Here is a 15628-nt window from a genome sequence, read left to right as displayed (position 1 = left end):
ACGCCGAGGATGCCACAACCTGCCAAGAATTTTTCCCAAGGATTTGCTTATTGAAAGCCCTGTGCCAGGAACGCCCCCAGCAAGAAACCACACTCTGGGATATAAAGCAGGAAGTTTTGTAAAAATAATGAAGCCCGGGGTCCTCAAGCAGCTGGTCCCCGAGAGTCACGTGGGAAGTGTAGTCTGAACTATAGGATTTCACAGCAGATGTATCCTGACAAACAGGAAAAATAAACCAGCAAAAAACAAATCAAGCCTTTACCTCGAGTGACCTCTCTGCTTCACAGCATGCAGATTAGCAACCACACTCCCTTTTTTGCTACAGCGGCCACAAAAACGGCACGGCTGTGCAGCGCGACTCATCTCCTGAGACCTGGACAACTCACTGCAATGCCACGCTGCGTCCTGGGCTGCTCATCCCTCCCTCCACTCCAGGGATGTTTCCCACAGTCTCTTTTGCGGTGAATCACCAGGTGCTTGACCATTCCAGCTGCATCCTTTGCATCTCTTCAGGCCGTTCCAGGAACAAGCACGCATGAGAAAGTGCACCCAACCAGCGACTCAAGGGCCGTGGACACTTGAAAGAACCTTTCCACAGGGGTGCGGGCTGCTGCTGACCCAAAATTATGCAAAAAGAGTAATTTCGTGCAACTCTCGCTTCTGAAGTAGCTGTGGGGGTTTTTTAAACCTCCAGCCTGTTAAACTCTGGGCAAGGCAGAAAATGCCTGGAACCCGAGCAACGCTTTCACCTATGCTGAGAAGTCCACAAATTAGCCATCACCCCACACGCCTGCCAAAGGCGTTGCTCACCTGACACCCGCTCTGCATTCTCCAGAAGAAACAAGTTACCCTTGTGCAGCGGCGTGCCTCATTTCCTACAGATTTACCTGTGGTCTCCTCTTAAACTGTTTACTTTTTAATGAAGTTTGCAATCATAACACGCGTCCCCAACAGAAATCATCCAATGTATTCAAAAAATACTGAAGCCGGTAGCTTTACATGTATCTTTGTCCAAACTTTACCTACCTATTTGTTGTATCATGCATATCTAGCATTCAAATATCCCCACAAGGCTTTGGAATTAATGCTGCACGGAGGGAAAGTGAAGTATCTGTATCTCAGGGCTACTCCTTCAGGAAGTCTGAATATGTAGATCTATACTAATGCAGATTTCATATACCGCTTATCTTCAGCAGAGCTGTAACAATTAGACACGGGTTTGTTTCCAGCCAAAACCATAAGCTTTGGGAACGTTAATTACTGAGCAAGACGCAAACGAAGCACAATTACAGCCACATTAGACACAGGACGCCAGCAACGGGGGCTGCTGTGTGGTGGAGAGGAAGCCCGAACACAAGGTCAGCAGCGCTGCACGTCAGCAGTGCGCGGGGAGCGCTCCGAAGCAACGTGAGCGAGCTGCTCTGTCGTGGGGGTTTTGAGGTTTCACTCTTTTCAGCTACCAGCGAGGCCCAGGGGCTCAATTCTGCGCCACTGGCAGCAATGCCTTCAGCAAAGCAAGCACCCTGACGGCTGTAGCTATTTTTTCTGGCATTTTGCAGGAGTTGAATTTCTGAGTTTGAGGAGAAAACAACAGGTGAGGCTCAAGCAAAGCGAAGAGCAGCTGGGATATGAATCTGTGTTCCCACAATTAAAACAAATGCACCCTCACTAGAGCTATTTGTACCTTTGATTAGTCGATACCACTGTTTGCAGACAAGGGCAGCAGTTTTGTGCTCCTGGTAGGGTGAAAGGAAGGAGAGGATATATTCCAAAACCTCTTCTGGGAGCTCCAGCATTGATCTGTTATGCCTGGTCTCCTCGACCTCCAGCTCAGCATGCGGCTCATCGTCTTGCTCCATCGTCCCTTCAACCACAGCGTCTTCTGGATCCACGGCCATGAAACCGTCATCTTCACTGTCCGAGGAACTGGCCATGGCATTCCACTTCACCACTTCACGGGGGGGAAAAAAAAAGACAACAGCAAGGTCACAAAGAAAATCCATAGCATCAGAAATGCATCTGCAAGCTGTGCACGTTACACCACAGGTTACTGAGCTCTACCCCTGCAAGCTCCACGTCGAGGACGTGGTTTTTGCAAAGCTTTGAAGCAGGTTGCACGCAGTTTAGGTATGAGGCATCCTCCACTGGCGCAGCATTTTCCCAGGCCACTTCTTCATCTCTCACTGCTCTCAGCCCCACCGTCGCCTACAGACGGTACCAGAGAGAGCAAAAAACCAACCCACTGGAGGAACCGCAGCCCCTCGACTCCTGCTCCCTCGCCAGGCAGAAGGCACCACGCTGCTGGCCGGTGGCCCTGGCTGTTCGCACCATGGGGCCGGGCAGTGACGGGGAAAGGGATCCCCCCAGAATTGAGAGCAACCCAAGGCGAGAGAAGATGGAAGCGACAGCTCCGCAGCCCCTCCTCCCCTGCGAAACCAGTTTTGCCAGCGAGCCTGCTTTACCCCAAGCAACTTCTCAGCAGCACACGGGAAGGTGGGGGAATCCTGTCCCATTCTCCCTTAACATCCCCCTTTTTTCTTTTTTTATTAAATACTTGCAGGCATTTGCTTACTGACAGTAGGTGAGGGAAGAAAAACGCCCACGGGATTTACTGCTGCTGAAAGGCTGGAATATTGAATATTGTATCTCCAGCTATTCAGAACATCTTAAGCATAAGGTACCGCACCGATGACAGATATACATCATGAAATAAATCCATCTTAACAAGCGGCTGCGTCCAGTTCAGCCAGTTGGCACGCAGTGCAGTTAAACCCCTGCCTGTCGCTGCAAAACAAATCCCTGGACCCTATTTTCTGGGAAGCAGCTGACCCGCTTTGGGGAGGGCGGTGATAGCTCTCCCTTCCGACACTGCTGGGTGAAAGCCAAGGGATGCAACTGCTCCGTGATTATACCTGCACCGACAGCTCAAACCAACACAACAACTCACGAGGACGACACAGGGACTTCCTTCCCCAAAAACTGCAATCACTCATTCCCTTCTTCTCCTTTCCCAGCACAGCAGGTTGTAACGAAGGACCCAAAGCAGGGCAAGCTCTCAGCTCTTACATCGCCCAGCGTGAGCTACTCCCAACTCCCGGCGGCAGAGGCTGCCCAGCCATCCCCAGGTCCCAGATCCACTGGGATGATGGGATGTGGATCAACACAGTCTGTGGAACAAATCCCAGCTGCAGCAAGCCCAGGAAGCAAACGGCTCCTCAAGAGGGAAGACAAGACACGGCGCTTTGCCCAACGTACCTTGCACTATGTTGGCCATAAATTACAGTAACTTATTTTTGCCAAACTTAGTATCGCACAAAATAAGGGTGCAAGAAATTTAAGTTACTGAGCTATCAGGAATAAATGAAGCCGTTACAAGCTCCCAGCAATGCAATCTCTACTGCCTTCCCAGGCTAAATCCAGGGTTTTCCCATCCTGCCATACACCGAGACGAAGAGCCATGGGAATAGCAGATGGCGGAGACGCGGAGCAGAAAAGCTTGCCATGACAACTAATTCATGCTCAGAAAAATTACGTTCGACAGCATTACTCTCCACTTTTGTCAGGTTCCCTGATGAAGCAGCTTCAGAAAATCCATGGGGCTGTCAATCTTCGGTAGAAACCACGTCAAAATTAAACTTACAAGTTATCATCTTAACAGATGCTTGGCACGTTTTCCCCTGTCAGAAATCCTTCTCAGAGTCAATGTTGTGACAGAGAAAGGCTGAAACCCAAACGCTCTGACACAAGCGCTGCTGCTGCCAGCAAACTGCATTACGCAGCAGATAATGCACAAATTCCCAAAGATTAAGAAATGGAAAACTGGGGAAAAAAACAAAGCTGAGCTGCGCTAAAAAAAAAATTAATTAAAAAATAGAGGGTTGGGTCTTTTCCAAGCATGACACAGCGTGGGAGGAAGCCAAAGGCTCCCGGTACTCCAGCCTCGGGATGCGGTTTCGCTCGAGCCGGGGAGGTCGGAGGAAGGAGGGTCAGTCCCTCTCTCAGGGCTTGGGAAAAGAGAGCGCCGCATGTCTACCCAGGCAGAGCAGCAGGCGTCTCACACCCTGGAAACGTGCTAGAAAACAAAACAGAAGTGCTTTTGCATCCAGATCAGGTACTATGGGACACCTGCGGGTGACAACGCCGAACATAAGCCTCGGCTTGACAGGTTCACACAAGACATCTGTCATGTTATTAAGGTTTAGAAGCAAAGATTATGTGCGTTTCTCAACAGCTTTTATTTACCCTTTAAATAATGTCCAAAACCCGCTGGAGGAAGTCAGATGGGAAATGCAGGAATCACAGAATCACAGAATAGTAGGGGTTGGAAGGGACCTCTGTGGGTCATCTAGTCCAACCCCCTGCCCAAGCAGGGTCACCCAGAGCAGGCTGCACAGCACCGCGGCCAGGCGGGGCTGGAATATCTCTAGAGAAGGAGACTCCACAGCCTCCCTGGGCAGCCTGGGCCAGGGCTCTGTCACCCTCAGAGGGAAGAAGTTCTTCCTCAAGTTCAGACGGAACTTCCTGTGCCTCAGTTTGTGCCCATTGCCCCTTGTCCTGTCGCTGGGCACCACTGAAAAGAGCTTGGCCCCATCCTCCTGACCCCCACCCTGCAGATATTTATAAGCATTTCTAAGGTCCCCTGGCAGCCTTCTCTTCTTCAGGCTGAACAAGCCCAGCTCCCTCAGCCTCTCCTCGTAGGAGAGATGCTCCAGTCCCCTCCTCATCCTCATAGCCCTCCGCTGGACTCTCTCCAGTAGCTCCTCATCTTTCTTGAACTGGGGAGCCCAGAACTGGACAGAGTACTCCAGATGAGGCCTCACCAGGGCAGTGTAGAGGGGAAGGAGAACCTCCCTCGTCCTGCTGGCCACACTCTTCTTGATGCACCCCAGGATTCCATTGGCTTTCTTGGCAGCCAGGGCACGCTGCTGGCTCATGGTTAACCTGTTGTCCACCAGGACACCCAGGTCCCTCTCCGCAGAGCTGCTCTCCAGCAGGTCCACCCCAAGCCTGTACTGCTGCATGAGGTTGTTCCTCCCCAGGTGCAGGACCCTGCATTTGCCTTTGTTGAACCTCATCAGGTTCCTCTCTGCCCAACTTTCCAGCCTATCCAGGTCACGCTGAATGGCAGCACAGCCTTCTGGTGTGTCTACCACACCTCCCAGTTTGGTGTCATCAGCAAACTTGCTGAGGGTACATTCTAACTCTTCATCCAGGTCGTTGATGAAGAAGTTAAACAAGACTGGGCCCAGTACTGACCCCTGAGGGACACCACTTGTTACCAGCCTCCAACTAGAACTAGAACGAAAGCCTGGCTACCAAGGGTTTTTTTTTTTTTCCAATTATTAAATCCCAATTTCAATCCTCTGGAGCAGGTTTGGGAACAACACAACACAGCATGTTAACCACGGGCGCAAATCAGCTTGGGGGTTAGAAAAGGATCTCTAAGGCCGATTTCAGAAAGGCAGGAGGAGCGGGGAAACCCCTCGATGCCTCTCAATAGCATGTGCTTGTGCAGATCTGCGGACGGACAAGCTGCACCAAGTTTTGCCTGGCCTTACCAGACCACTTGACAATATGATAAATATTCAAATACCTCTACTTTGCTAGATCCTCATTCTCTAAACATTTCAGCATAAGAAAAAACCATCCTCAAGTTTTCACACCCACATTGTGTTATTTTTCTTACGGAAAACAAGACTAGCAATAAACTCGACTCCCAAAAGGCAAGTTGCTGTCAAAATAACCCTTCAAACTTGACCTGCTGCGGGTGCAGATTTTGCTCTTATGACACGGGAAGAGCGGGCTGGGAATAACCACCCCCGCATTGCAAAGCAGCAAAACCCCTGGCCTATGACCCTGCTCCAGCATCGAAAAAGGAGAGAGAATCCCAGGCAGTCACTGAGAGAGAGCGAAAGCATCCCAGCCAGCTCCTACTACCAATTATTCAGAAGATCCACAGGAGAAATTCCCATGCCAGTGTTTTTGCTAGTTATCTGACGAGCAGAACAGAGCGCTTCTGACCTGTTTGCATTTAGGAGGGATGCAGTAGGTGCTTTCTCACTCATCCTGGCTCTCCAGGCACTCTCTGCTTGCACCGAGCCAGACTTCAGTTTGCACACAGGCTAAAATTAACCTCTGAGCACTCAAAAAGCCGCAGCGAAGGGATCGGAGAAGTTGTGTCTCGTCCAAAAGTATGTGCAATTCAATTAACTCGCCGGGACGGATCCAGGAGTCACTTTCTGCTTGGACCGATCGCTGCAAAGGCCAACATGAGCCCCTTGAAGCACGCTGTTATATTTTGCACCCTACAGTCCTCCTGCTCTCAGAGAACAGCCTTCATGTTCCAGCAGCAGAAACGTTTTATGGTGTTCAGAAATTAGCCTGAAGCCCCACCAAGGAGGAATCGCAGCTGCTTAAAATAACATGTAAAGAAACGCTAGAAGGGCAATCGAAACAGAGCTCTGCCAGTGCTGATCAAAACTGCCTGGCCCTTCCTAAAAGCTGCGTCTCTGCCAGCTGGCAAAACATTTTATAACTCTTTTCCTCCTTCCAGAGCACCTCAATTTTCCCTCTCTCCTCTCCTGAAATTATTTTAAAACCTGCTATTTATTCTGCTAAAGTAATTATCTGCCTCAGTGGAACAAACAGATGAAAAATATTAAATGCAGGCAAAAACCCCACCGGGTTGAAGCACTCCTCAAAGCCCCATAGCAACGTCGGGCAGCCAGCAGCCAGCTCCTGCAAAACCCCTCTCGACCCAAGAAGGTTCCCCTACCTGCGGGTATCTCTCCTGGTCCCATGGACCCCAACTCATAGGCGTGGGTGGCATCAGTGGTTCCCATCCCGAGCCACCTCCTCTTCTCCGCAACTCTCAGCTGTTTGAAGAAGTGCTTGAACCCGCAGGGTTTTTGACCTGGCTTTTTTTCTTTTTTTTTTTTTTTTTTTTAAAGAAGTCAACAGATTTTAGGGGAAAAAAGCCTCCAAGGCAAAGTTCTTGAATGAAAACAAGAGGCCGTGTAATAGTACTGAGTCAGAGCACATTAGTCATAAGGGAATGCTCATTTTCACATGCCACAAAAAATTCTCTCTCCAAACATAATCGCAGAAGCTATGTTCTCACCCAGGAAAAAAAAAATAATAAAGGTGTGTGAAAGGACCCAGCCCTGGCTGGCCGACTGCTTCGGCTGGAAGGAGAAAGGGACTCTGCAGAACAGAACAATTAATTGCACTTGGCAACCAGCAGCTACGGCGTTAATTTAGGGGTGGAAGATAGCAACTGCCTCTAGCCCACTCCAGACTCTTCCTCATACTTTGCAACTGTTTATTCTGCTTGTCAACAACCCCATCGGCACGGCAGGCTAGCATTTATGGAGACATCTAGACCTTTGAGGCTCATTCTCTTACCCGTTTAAAAAAAAAGCCTATTCCATCAGATGGACACATTTAATAGTAAGTCTTAGGCTGCTTTCCTTGGAAAAAACTCCTATCTGTATTGGGAAGGATTAGTTGTGCATGATATTTTATTGTTTGTCTCGTGCAGCTGTGCCATCAAGGAATTTAATGGCAGCTTCCCCCCATCCAGCTTGGCTTTTGTTACTATCAGTTGTCCTAAAGAAGTCCCGAGCCGTTTTCCAGCGATATCAGAGGAAAAAATAAAGCACTACTTCCCAGGCAGAATCACACTATTTTATGAAAGCAACAGCACAGGGAGCAAATGTCTGCAGGAGCCATGGGATCCTGGGTAGGGATGGACACCGTTCAATGAGATGTTTCCAGTCCTCCAAAACTTGCACCAGTTAGAGGTGATGCATTTGAAAATCAACTGCTAGACAAGTTCAGCCATGGAAAAAAAAGCAGATTTTAGTCAAAAATAGAAAACAAAGCCTCTGGGAAACCAAACGATGAGCAATATCCTGTCTGCGCTGCCGCCGAGCATCGCACCCAGAGGAGCGAGCGAGACCTCGGGGACACCTGCACAGCGCTTTTCTTCTTATCCCTGCAAAACAGGCAATCACAAGTTCTTTGAAGCACAGCTTTTCCCTTTAGCTGCCTTTCAACAGGAAATTGGTTTTTTTCTTTCATATAAGACCTAGCTTCACTCATGAAAATAAAGGCTTCCTAAATTCCATCTGCAAGCCTGAAAATTCAAATACACCACTTTCGGTGCTACCTCCCTGCTGTGTATTTTCCCTGTTAAACCAGTATTTTTATAGAGACTCCAGAGACAAATTCAAAATTACGTGACTTTGTTTTACAGTGCCATATAACCTGCGCCATACTGTAATGAAACAGCATGATTACAACTGACTTTTAATTAATAATATTACAATAAAAAGGTTTAGGGAGTTACCAGAAATCCCTCCCACCCAGATGATGACAAGCCAAACCCAGCTATTCCAGATTCTTGCTCATTTTCATTCTAAGCTTTCAGAAAAAAACCCAAAGTAGCAATATAACATTACGCAGCAAGATTTATTGTACCAACAGCACAGAAACCTAAAAATAAATTCTGCCTAATCTATCTACCTACAAAATTAAAGCACTGAAAATGAGAAAGAAAACCCGAGGTTTATTCTGGATTTATCATAGGAACATATACCGAGGTAGCCCATGTTTTATACACTTCTCACTAGCATATGGCTCATGAGAACAACCGGGAACAGCAGAGCTTAATGAGACTACACTTCAGGTGGACACAGCAAAACCTGTCATTCAAATTTGCTAATGGAATAAACAGGACAAAACCTCAGAACTGGCCTGAAAGCGTCATAAAATATTAACAAATCAAGAACCAGACCAAAAAGCGAAAGCACCAAGACTGTCTCCAGGTATCCCTGCAAACGCCGCTCAACAACATCCCGTCACAAAACCCCTCAAATGTATCCATAACAAATGGGATTTGGAGACTTTCTAGTTTCTTTTGACAGTGTTATTACCCTTAAAACAGCTTAAGTTATTTAAAACCTGTTGAAACCTGGCTTGATAAGCACTAACACCACAGAAGAAGCTGCTGTTTCGCTTCTTTAGGGTACTGCCTGAGCTCACATGCATGCTGTTGGCCAACAAGTCCCAAATTCAATCACACTGGGCATGAAATATGTTTACCTTTAGGTTAAAAAGATGATCTGGACAGGCCAGGCATCTATACACGGAGCCCCACGCTCTTTGGGTTTCCCTAATAAAATTTCAAGCCTCCACGTGCACGCCTCCAAGTCTGCAACCTCAGTAACCGCTCAACGACATCACATCCCTCCAACCAAGCTGAAAATTGGCAAGTCTGAACCTCAAACCTAGTTGGGGGTCTTCAAACACAGAAAGCGTCATCCCAGTAACTCCGACCCAGATTTGGCCTCTTCTGAAAACTGTTCTGCTCGGATGCAGTGATAGGCTGGACTGTTTCTAGGTTTGTGTTTGATATCCATCCCCTCTCCTGAAACCCCCCTACATTTTGTTGGGACATCAGCAGTATTTCGGGCTCACACGCTCCCTCTACCGGCTCCCTGCAAGCCGTTAATTCAAATTATTCTCACCTGAACTTTTTCTAGCAAGACAAATAATCATGACTTGTTTCAAAATTAAGGCAAAACTGCACGCTAGCCAGAAAACAAGAATAATCCCTAAACAAGCAAATAGAAGGCTTTGAGACTTGAAAAAAGAGGATTTTAGAGGAAGATGTGTAGATGCTTCTCCTGTTGTGATGTACGGTGTCCAACAATAAACAGTTTGCCCAGCGGCTGCCTGGATAAAAACATCCAATGCGATTTTCAGTCCCTATCCAAAGCTGCCTGCGATGATTCATCAGCAAGAACTCCTGCTCGGCAACGCCACGCGAACCCACGACAGCAGACCCTAGAAATAACTGTCACCTCCCTCTGTCGTTAAGATACCACAGCTGGTCTGGAGCTCACGGGCAGCACTTGGAAAGCTGCAGTTAAATTAATTATTTTGAGGACAGTCTGTAAAAATGACACAGCACTCCTTACTTTCTACAGACATCTCTTCAACCTACCAAAGTCACTAAAACTGGTTATCTGTATAGTTTTCGGGCAAATGAAGGCAGATTTACAGGTGAACAAGGAAAACACATGCTATTGATCTAAAAACCAGCCCAGTTTTGACTGTATGAAAAATAAGACTGAAAGCACAAATACAGAAACATCGTTTCTGTACTTACATTTCTATACAGCCCCATGCCCATTTCTACGTCCAAATCGTTCAGAAAGCCTGCTCAGGCAAAATAATTACATGTAAAGCATGGAAACATCCTGGAGAAGGGTTTGCTAACAAAACTAGGAGGCACCCAAACATGTTGGGTGACTTCATTCCTAATTTTTTAACAGACTGCATTAGATGCTTATTCAGTGCGGTTGGGCTTTCTTATTATTTTAAAGAAACTCTTTTGTTTGCACAGTGTAACCCGATGAATCCAAACAGCTGCTCCCGGCACAATTCCCACTAAACTGCTGCCCACACGGAGGAAACCGCAGTCCCCGAGGTGCCCACGTGTCAAGCAAACACTGCCACAGGAAAGCAGCCCGCAGCGAGTGTCAGAGTCCGACCCGGCGCACGACTTCCTTGGCCGGGAAAGCCCTGGATCGCATCCACCTCCTCCAGCTCAGCCAGCAAAACAGGCAGCTCGGGAAGCAGCACAATGTCACTTCCTACCGACGCATCGCTCCTGGCTGAGCCTCCGCTGCCTGCTGCGATCGCATGGGGGGTGTTGGACCTTCTTCCTCCCCGGTAGCTCCTCTGGTCTCCAGGGTTCGGAGCTTTCTTGCCGCTGGCGAGGGTGCTCACAGGGTCCTTCCTCTCCCTTTTGCACCCTGTGAAACTTGGGGGAACTCAGGATCTTTGAGACCTTTATCCTTTTGTTGAATCGGGCAGAAAGGGGTAAGGGGATCAGGAGTTGGTGTGAGAGGGACAGCAAACTCCATAAGCCTTGTTTCCACAACACCAACCCTGGCAAAAGCCCATCGCGAGACAGACACACACTGCTCCGTGCAACCTCCTTCAGAAATTACCAGCACTTCAAGAGACTTAAATAATCAGCGTTATTACTCAGCTGCAACGCTGTCCATGCAAATCAGGCCATCTCCTGTTGCTTTAAGCAGTAGGACAACCAGTCAAGATTTAGGTTTCCAACACTGCTGCAAAATTCAGGCTTAATGTTTTGCTGCAGGAACAAAGAATCAAGTTTTAGCGCTCAGCAAAATTAAGTTAAGCAAATGCTAGGTCAAGGTCAGGGTTTACCAGCGGGGCAGCTTGTCATGCAAGCGCTCACATTCAGGCCCCTGGTTCCCCCCCACGTGTGGTCTTGGGCTTAGCACACGCGCATGAAGGAGGAGGGATAGGGAAGAATTTAATTTTTGCAATGAACAAAGTTGTTCTGCAGCCTAAATTCACAAACCACAATGTTCCTCTATCGACTAAGAGTCATGAGCAGCCCTACGGTATTTGATCTGAAGTGAAGACAAGCTCAAGGGTACTGATTTTACAGCCAAAAAAAGAAGGACGCACTGGCAAAAGCCATGCATTAGTGCAGACTCAGTAGCCAAGGTTCAATTTAAACGGATACCCACCGCTTCCAGACGGACTGCTGACTTTGCAGCAGCGTGCTGATGCAATGTTTTTACCTTTGTTAGCAAGCAGGGTACCAAGACATCGAATACCATCTCGCCACGGACATTATCAGCACTGCAGACGATGCTCTCCTCCCGATCTTAACTCCTAGCAGATGAGCTGCTCTGCCTCAACACATATTGTGTGTCTAGCACGATAAAAGCATGTTTTTGCAATGTCCACTCGCCCAATCACATCAAATAAGTTTGTATGCCACCTCCAAACTAGTTTGTGTAATTCCTGGTGCAAAGCCTTTGATGAAGCTGCCAACTATGGAGTTAACCATCTAGCAAATATTGCCCAGGAGCAGGGCTGGATCACACCAAAGAGCATTTAAAGGCAGATCTGTTTGCTAAACAGCAATTGCAACAATACAGAAAATATTTTCTCTCTCTCAATGGTGGAAAAAAAAGGAGTTTACACTGATAGGGATATGCTCAGCCAGAAAACCCTCTGGCCACGTAGCATGTACCTGCCCAGCGCAACCTTAAACGCCTTTCCACGTTACAGAAGCACAGCATCAGCGGGTGTCCCAGCGCCTGGCTCGTAAGCGCCACGGTGGTAATTAACCCCATTTTATAGGTAAAGGAACAAAAGCACCGAGAAGCCGAGGTCAAGCAAGCCCTCGACAGCACCAGGATTACAATACCGGAGGTTTCTGGCTCCCTGACCTGTGCTGAAGAAATTAGGCCACCGCCTCTCCCGAGTCAAGATGAACACGCGGACAGCACCAAGAGCTCTGCTTCATTTTTGACGGGGAAACTGGAAACAAAGATACATTAATCAACACATAAAAGGGGGATGGAAACGAGGAAGATTTACGAAAAGCAAGCACAGAGCTTAAGCGCTTGCCTCGACACCCATGAAGAGGGCTTGATCATATAAATTCAGAACGTGCCTGAATTCATCACCGGGGTTTTTTAGCGGGAGATATTAGCTCGGGAGGGCAAACACCCATCAGTCTCAGCAAATACAAGGCTACGTACCTCCCTGCTGCACTGTGCAATGCGGATGGAGAGGACAACGGTGCCTGAGGGTCCACGAGTACGAGATGCCTGTGTCGCAGGGCATCGCCAGAGCCCGGCAAACGGCGGCTTCAAGGCGGGACTGACTTTGAGGCAGCGTGGCTTCTCCTCGCTCAAAATCCCGTGAAGCCGTTGTTAGCTCAGTGACTGGCAGTCTAGACAGCGTCTCTTTTATTCAGTGTCTGTATGGTGTTGGCAGCGAGCACCGGGAGAGTGCTCTTCCCAGCACTAAAGCTTCTGCTAAACACACTTCTCCCATAAACCAGCATCTTTGGGGGAAAAATCCCAAACAGCTCCCAACAAACAGCAGTGTCATTTAAAGGCAGCAACAAAGGATTCCTTTAAATCCTTCAGGAGGTAAAGCAGATGGGAAGGGAAGGATAAATACTTTCCTCTTCGGCGATACGAGCGTGCCGCAGGGTGGTGGTGACTGTAACCCTATTATTATAAAACAGGAAGGACTGCTCTGCGTCCCCTCCGTCACCATGGCTTTAAAGGACAAAGAAATAGGGCTACAGCCACAGGGAAGATCCACGCACCTCAGCGCAAACAGCAGCGGCAACACCACCGAGCAAACCCTGCAAGCGACTGAGCCACCTACAGGAAAATAAACCCCAGCAATTCAATTTAAAATCGATTTCACGAGAGCTAGTCTGACCCACCCAGCAGGCTGGATGAAGATTTGCTGCTGTTTCCACACATTTTGAGAATTTGCCTGCCTTTACGCTGATTTTTTTTTTTTCAGCGAATGAAGACAACAACCCAGAATGAGAAGCAAAAGCACAAGTTGAGGATGCATCTCCACCGAGAAAAGCAAGGGTTATCTTTCTATCCTACATGCTGTATCTCAAGTGTAACTGTTTAGTGAGACTTAAAAATATAAGGTAGTAAACACTAAGAAAGAGAAGACACAAAAATAGAAGTAAAATCCACATTATGTTAATAAGCAAATAAAAATTCATGGAAATTGTGCTAATTTCAAATTCATCCCTACCTATTCATCAAAAGCTCAGCTTCCCCCAGCAGCCCAAGATCTCCCTTCGTTAACATCCCAAACGAGAGCACTCCCACTGCCCCAACGGGCACCCCTTTCTAACTGAAAAACACAGCCTGCATCGTACCGAGCACGACAGGGGGGCAAACCACGTCTTATCACATATTACGAAACCCTGGGGTTCCACAGCATGCGAGACTCAGGTTCAGAGCGGGCTAAAGTGTCCCACATGTCCCCTCCCAAGCCCCAGCGTGTGTCCGTGTCCGCAGGACGGGGCCGGGAGGTGAGTCCCCAGCAGCAGCTGCGACGGGGAAAGAAAACAGCCAGCCTAAAAACAAATGCAGGAAGAGCATTCAACAGGACAGAGATGGAAGGTGGCTGCTCGACGGAGGAATTGAACTAAATAACTGCAGAACGGACGGGACCAACCACGGTCCAGAAGTGGCTGCTATTGGTTTTTGCGTTTAAGGTGTTTTGAGCAGGCACCTTCGCATGCCGGTGAAAGCATCCGAGATGCAGCCGATACCAGTGAGAAGAAAAAACAGAGATTCACCAAAAATGTTTGACTTTTGCAGAATTACGCTTTTTTAATAGGCTCGATGCCCTGCACACGCTCAGCCTCCTCCCCTGCAAGCTCACCACGAGGATAACTGCACCCAAGGGGTTCATGATCCTTTGTTAAAGCACAAATAAATCACTCGTATCGTTGCAGGCTCTCCAGAGTGATAAAAAGCCAGCCGTAACGATTAATACGTATCACAGATTCCCCAATGTAAAAAGTTTTGGGATGGACAGTTTCTTCCCGCAATCACCCTGACTTAACAGCAAGATTTTTACATTTATGAGCTGCTTTTTATCCACAAAACTCAAAATCACTCAGCAAACCGGAGATCTTTTGCCTGCTGAAATGCATCACTTGCAGACAGAGCACACAGTCAGTAACAACAAGAGCAGTAATTTCGGCAGCTTCACAGGGAGCTCTGCTTAGGCAGAACATGTATCACAAAACAGGGATTCTGCTATGATTATAATGTATTTTTGGTAATGATTTGCAGCATTCAGCGACAGCCTCTTGCTTTTACACCTCTGGTACGAGGCAGCCCGGCAGCAGAACACCTCCTAACGTCATCCCTTCACAACTAACTCCAATAAAAACAGCTTTTCACCAAACATGACTTGCCGTGGAGACCTGGGGTGTCCTTAAACACATCTGAAAGCACCGACAGTGCCGTCACCGCTGATCTGAGGTTTGACAAGACCAGCAGCGGAAGGGAGCATTACCACAGCACATCAATATTAACCTAACAAGAAGCCCCAAACAAATTCAAGTAGCTTTACCAACTTCACTTAAGCCTTCAAAGCCCATACTATTACAAAGTTTGCACAAGCACAGAACAAAAAAGCCTGACAAGTGTTTCAACATGAGTCTGAAACAGATGAAGGCATACAGCATATCGGAGTTGCAAATCACCTTTGCCTGAAGTATATTACCGTGGGTGGGGAGGAAACGAACATTTTAAGTCACAGATGTTTCAGTAGGTGTTTAGCTAGCAAAGATAAATATTTTTGAAATTGCCATAGAAATAGGGAAGCAAATAAAGAGTCCACAGCATGGTCTGATGTGAATTAACCAAAGCTCTAGGAGAACATTTGCAGCTCTTGAAACAGCAAGCTCCTGAAGGCAAGCTCCACGTTTTCTGCAACTTGCTCAACACAAGCCACAATTTTCGATGCGGATGTGTCAGCCCGCTCTCCTTTAATCTAAGACACAAGCGAGTTCAAAGGGGATTTTGACCTGAATTTCTAAACTACATCAGAAAGTTGCATTAGCTGTTAATGGCAGCGCAGCCCAGATACCTTGATGCATCTCTCGGGGATGTCACCAACTGCAGACGGTCCCACTCAGGTCAGAAAACGCACTCCAGAAGGAGCTCTTACCTCGAGAAAGCACATCATCAGAGCCACCAGAGTCTTCTTTTCACGGGCTTTT

At 47.8% G+C, this 15628-nt stretch overlaps 1 protein-coding gene across 2 annotated transcripts in view; it reads right to left on the bottom strand.

Annotated features, from left to right (window-relative positions):
* Positions 1-15628, bottom strand: part of FBXO42 (F-box protein 42) — a 50641-nt gene that overhangs the window by 32089 nt on the left and 2924 nt on the right. For both annotated transcript variants that reach the window (XM_075437365.1, XM_075437366.1), the window contains exon 2: positions 1685-1951. In XM_075437365.1, the coding sequence (XP_075293480.1) occupies positions 1685-1934 (250 nt within the window). In that variant the 5' untranslated portion in view covers positions 1935-1951. The remainder of the gene's footprint in view (positions 1-1684; positions 1952-15628) is intronic.

The sequence above is a fragment of the Opisthocomus hoazin genome, chromosome 16 (genome assembly GCF_030867145.1).
Source record: "Opisthocomus hoazin isolate bOpiHoa1 chromosome 16, bOpiHoa1.hap1, whole genome shotgun sequence".
Taxonomy (NCBI): domain Eukaryota; kingdom Metazoa; phylum Chordata; class Aves; order Opisthocomiformes; family Opisthocomidae; genus Opisthocomus; species Opisthocomus hoazin.
The sequence above is the reverse complement of the archived record's forward strand: the minus strand, read 5'-3'. Positions and strand labels throughout refer to the sequence as shown.